Source organism: Chiloscyllium plagiosum, chromosome 50, assembly GCF_004010195.1.
Source record: "Chiloscyllium plagiosum isolate BGI_BamShark_2017 chromosome 50, ASM401019v2, whole genome shotgun sequence".
NCBI classification, from domain to species: domain Eukaryota; kingdom Metazoa; phylum Chordata; class Chondrichthyes; order Orectolobiformes; family Hemiscylliidae; genus Chiloscyllium; species Chiloscyllium plagiosum.
Window position 1 is genome coordinate 7,980,364 of NC_057759.1, and position 5,205 is coordinate 7,985,568.

The 5,205-nt window shown below is 42.2% G+C and overlaps 1 protein-coding gene across 4 annotated transcripts in view; it reads left to right on the forward strand.

Annotated features, from left to right (window-relative positions):
* Nucleotides 1-5,205, forward strand: part of LOC122544483 (probable E3 ubiquitin-protein ligase HERC1) — a 248,390-nt gene that overhangs the window by 152,277 nt on the left and 90,908 nt on the right. For 3 of the 4 annotated variants that reach the window (XM_043683720.1, XM_043683722.1, XM_043683723.1), the window contains exon 23: nt 2,233-2,548. In XM_043683720.1, coding sequence (XP_043539655.1) covers nt 2,233-2,548 — 316 coding nt within the window. The remainder of the gene's footprint in view (nt 1-2,232; nt 2,549-5,205) is intronic. The other variant, XM_043683721.1, reaches the window with a different exon arrangement.

A 5,205-nucleotide genomic window follows, 5' to 3' on the forward strand; every position in this document is an offset into this window, starting at 1 on the left:
TATTGTGTGCAGTTTTGGTTGCCATACTATAGGAAGGATGTGGAGGCACTGGAACGTGTGCAGAGGAGGTTTACCAGGATGTTGCTTGGTATGGTAGAAAGATCGTATGAGGAAAGGTTGAGGCACTTGGGGTTGTTTTCATTGGAGAAAGGAAGGTTTAGGGGTGACTTGATAGAGGTGTACAAGATGATTAGGGGTTTAGATAGGGTCGACAGTGAGAATCTTTTTCCACGTATGGAGTCAGCTATTACAAGGGGGCATAGCTTTAAATTAAGGGGGAGTAGGTATAGGACAGATGTTAGGGGTAGGTTCTTTACTCAGCGAGTCGTGAATTCATGGAATGCCCTGCCAGCAGCAGTGGTGGACTCTCCCTCATTATGGGCATTTAAGCGGGCATTGGATAGGCATATGGAGGATAGTGGGCTAGGTGGGCTTGGATCGGCGCAACATCGAGGGCCGAAGGGCCTGTACTGCGCTGTATTCTTCTATGTTCTATAAAAATTTACAGTGTGATGTAACTGAAATTATACATTGAAAAATACCTTGAATGTCTGTTGAGTCTTTCATCTGTTCAAATACCATGATAGTTTCACTTCTTTCATGTGTAAATGACAAAACGTTTTTTTTAAAAAGTTGCATTCTCAGGTTAACTGTAACAATTGGTGTTAGCTGGACAATATGTTGAAGGTGTTAGCCCCCTGTGTTCTCTGCCTATGCCATCATGCCCAGATTGATTCTAATCTAAAAAGTGAGATCAGAGTTTTACATGAATTCATGCAGTTTTTGAGCAAAGTACAATGTAACTCTGCAAGTACAAATTCACCCCACAAAATATATGTATACATGTGCATGTGAGTCTGTGTGTGTGTGTGTGGCTGGGTTGGGGGGTTGTGAGTGTAGAGTGGTCTAAGTCTCTGAGAGGATGCGTGTGTGTGTGTGTCTCTCTCTCTCTCTCTCTCTCTCTCTCTCTCTCTCTCTCTCTCTCTAGTGCAATAGTGGTCACCTGTAATGTGACATGAACCCAAGGTCCTGGTTGAGGCTCTCCCTGTGGGTATGGAGAGCTATCAGCCTCTGCTTGGCCACTTTTCGCTGCTGCCTGTCCCGATGTCTGCCTTGGAGATGGAGTTATGGAGATAAGGCAGGAACAGGATACTGATTAAGGATGATCAGCCATGATCATATTGAATGGTGGTGCAGGCTCGAAGGGCAGAATGGCCTACTCCTGCGTCTATTGTCTATTGGAGAATGGTCACCCGAAGGTCCGAGGTAGAATGTCCTGGGCGGCTGAAATGTTCCCCAACTGGGGTCATGTCACACTACAGGTGACTACTATTGCACTATACATACACATATATACACGGGCAGGCATATACACAGACACTCACGCTCCCACACTCACACATGCATCCTCTCAGAGACTTAGATCCTCACACTCACAACCCCCCACCCCAGCCACACACACACACACACACACACTCCCACACTCTCACATGCACTCCCTCATAGACTTAAGACACTCTATACTCACATACACACACACACATGCACTCTCTCTCACACTCTCAACCCCCTAACCCAGACAGACGCACACACACATACATATATATATATGTGTATATATACACACACACACACGCACAAATATACATATATTTTGTGGGGTGAATTTGTACTTGCAGAGTTATATTGTACTTTGCTCAAAAACTGCATGAATTCATGTAAAACTCTGTGTCTAATCTAAAAAGTGAGATAACAATCTAAACACCATGATATAGACAGAGAACACAGGGGGCTAACAACTTCAACATATTGTCCAGCTAACACCAATTGTTACAGTTAACCTGAGAATGCAACTTTTAAAAAAGATTTTATCATTTACACATGAAAGAAGTGAAACTATCATAGTATTTGAACAGATAAAAGACTCAACAGACAATCAAGGTATTTTTCAATGTAAAACTTCAGTTACATCACACTGTAAATCTTTGGTATAAATTCTGTGCCTTACAATTGTGTCCTCCACAACCACCTGATAAAGGAGCGGCGCTCCGAAAGCTATTGTGTTTCCAATTAAACCTGTTTGGACTCTAACCTGGTGTTGTGTGATTTTTAACTCAATAAATAAAGTAGCAGTGATGCCACTGCAAAATAAATTGGTATTATTTTGGTCTAACCTTCTATTAGCATTTAATGAGTGCTCTGTTTATTTGTGTTTTTTGTTACATATTACAGAAATCTTTCAATGTTTCCTATCAGCACGTGAAGTTGCTCGTAGTCGTGATTGTGACAGAATGAGCAGCACATCTGGAATTGGGAATGGAACTGTTGTTCGACTAGAGGATCCACAGTCTCAGCTCCGGGAAGAACGGCGAGTCAGCTCTGGACTCACAGAAGGACAGGACCTTTACACAGCAGCATGCAACTCTGTCATTCATCGATGTGCATTGTTAATTCTAGGTGTCACCCCAGTCATTCAAGAGTTGTATCAAAAAGATGAAGGCCAGATAGGACATTCCGCGACTAATGAAGGGCTTGGTTTTATGACCAGGTTAGAAACAGTTTTTTTTTAAAAGAATGTAATCAAACAGTGTATCTCTCATCAACACACTTGAACAGATGTTGGTATTGATGACGCTGTCATTATGTGCCCTCACTGCACAGGAATTGAAAATATTGCATCCATTGCCAGGAAAACCATCAATTAACTGGAAGCAAAACTAAAAACCTTTGGATCTGTTTGAGCCTGACCCTGCCTAGTCATGATTCATTTTGTCTTAGTTTTAAAAAAATTCAGGGATAACTCAAAGCGGTTTACCAACTGTCTTGTCTGAGGGAGACATTTTTGCACCAGTGACTTTCTTTGCAAGAGAAACTGAACAGAACACACCTCTTAGAGCCACAGTATCATCACAGTTTACAGTTGATAAGAGAATTAGGCGTGTGCTAAATAGTGAGGAATTTTACCTTGGATTACAGGAGAATAGAAATAGTCTGATGAGTGACAAATGGAATTCAATCTGAAAAAGTGTGAGGTGGTACACTTGAGCAGCACAAACAGGCAAGAGAACATATGATGAACGATTAAAACTTGGAAAGCGCCGAGAATTAGATGTCCGTTAAGGTGATGGGACCAGTAGAAAAAGGTGGTTAAGAAGCCATATTGGATACTTGTCTTTATTAGCCAAGATATAGAGCTTAAAAGCAGGGTGCTCATGCTGGAACTATATAAAACTTTGGTTAGTTTACAGATAGGGTTTTGTGTGCATTCTGGAATCCACATTATAGGAGGGACGTGATTGCACTGGAGAGGGTGCAGAGGAGATTTATCAAGTTGTTCCCTGGGCTGCAGAGTTTAAGTTATGAAGTGAGATTAGGTAGACGGGAGTTGGAGCAGAGGATATTATTAAGATGTATAAAATTGAGTGATAGGAAGGAATGTTTCCTCTTGGTGGAAGGATCGAGGACCAGAGGGGCATAGATTTAAGATAATAGGTAAGATGTTCGGAGGAGATATGAGAAAGCTTTCCTTCACCCAGATGGTGGTGGAATCTGGACTCTGTCTATAAGGGAAATAGAAGCAAAGGATATTGAAGAAGTATGTAATGAGCACTTGGAATGATAAAGCATACAAGGCGATCGGCCAACTACAGGAAAATGGGATTGGAAGAATTAGATGCCTTTTTTGACTATTACGAACTCCAATGGCCTTTTTCTGAGCTGTAGACCTCTGATGACTCTGATGCTGTATCATTCTGTAACCGATTATGACTGAAACAGACCTTGGACTCCATTCTATGAAGTTACCTTCTTCTTTTCAACTCCATCAGTAAGTTGAATATGTTTTGGATACTTCTAGATGAACTTTCTTTACATTACTCCCACTTACATCATTTATAGCACAGATGTGGCCATTCGGTGAATCATATAGAATGTCCTACTCAGGAGTAGGTTAAACTTGGCCTGCTAGTGGGAAATAGGGCAGAACAGGTGACTGTGGGAGCACTTTGGGACCAGTGACCATACTTCTATTGATTTTAAATTTGTTATGGAGAGGGACAAAACTGGTCCACTGGTTCAAGTTCTAAATTGGGGCAAGACAAATTTTGATGGAATTATTAAACAGGAGATTGCAGAGATTGATTGGCATAGTTTGTTTGCAGATAAAGGGACCTTTGGTAAGCGGGAGGCCTTTATAAGTGAGATAGTTAGAGTTCTAGATCAAATGTTCCTGTGAGGGCTAAGGGCAAGGTTGGCAGGAATAGGGGACTGTGGATGACATCTTTTGAGACTTTGACCAGAAAAAAGAAAGAGGTATGACTCAGGTATAAGCAGCTGGGATCAAGGGAATCCCTGGAGGTATATTGGGTGTACAGGAGTTTACTGAAGAAGGAAATCAGGAGAATGAAAAGGAGGCACAAGATAGCCTTGGCTGAGAAGATTAGGATGAATCAAAAGAGGTTCTTTAAATCTATTAAAGGAAGAAAAACAACTAGGGTAAGAATAGGACCTCTCAAGGACCAAAGTGGACATGAATGAGTAGAACTACAGGTGATGGGCAAGGTCTTCAATGAATATTTCTCCTCTGCGTTTATCATGGAGAAAGACATGAAGACTTGGGGAAGTTAGTCGTCATATCTTGGAGAGAGTCCATATTACAGTAGAGGAGATGCTGGACGTATTAGAGGGTTTCCTAACTCCGTACGTTGACAGGCCAAAGAGGGGAGAGGCCATTCTAGACTTGGTGCTCGGAAACGAGCTGGGGCAGGTATCAGATCTTGTGGTGGGAGAGCATTTTTGTGATAGTGACCACAACTGCCTCACATTCTACATAGCTATGGAGAAGGAGAGGATTAGGCAAAATGGGAGGATATTTAATTGGGGAAGAGGAAACTATGATGCAATTGGACATGAGTTAGGAAGCATGGATTGGGAGCAATTGTTCCACGGTAAAGGAACTATAGACATGTGGAGACTGTTTAAGGAACAGTTGTTGCAAGTGATGAATAAATATGTCCCTCTGAGAGAGGCAAGAAGTGGTAAGATAAAAGAACCTTGGGATGACGAGAGCGGTGGAGCTTCTTGTCAAAAGGAAAAAGGTAGCTTACATAAGGTGGAGGAAGCTAGGGTCAAGCTCAGCTCTAGAGGATTACAGGCAGGCGAGGAAGGAGCTCAAAAATGGTCTGTGGAGAGCCAGGAGGGGGCACG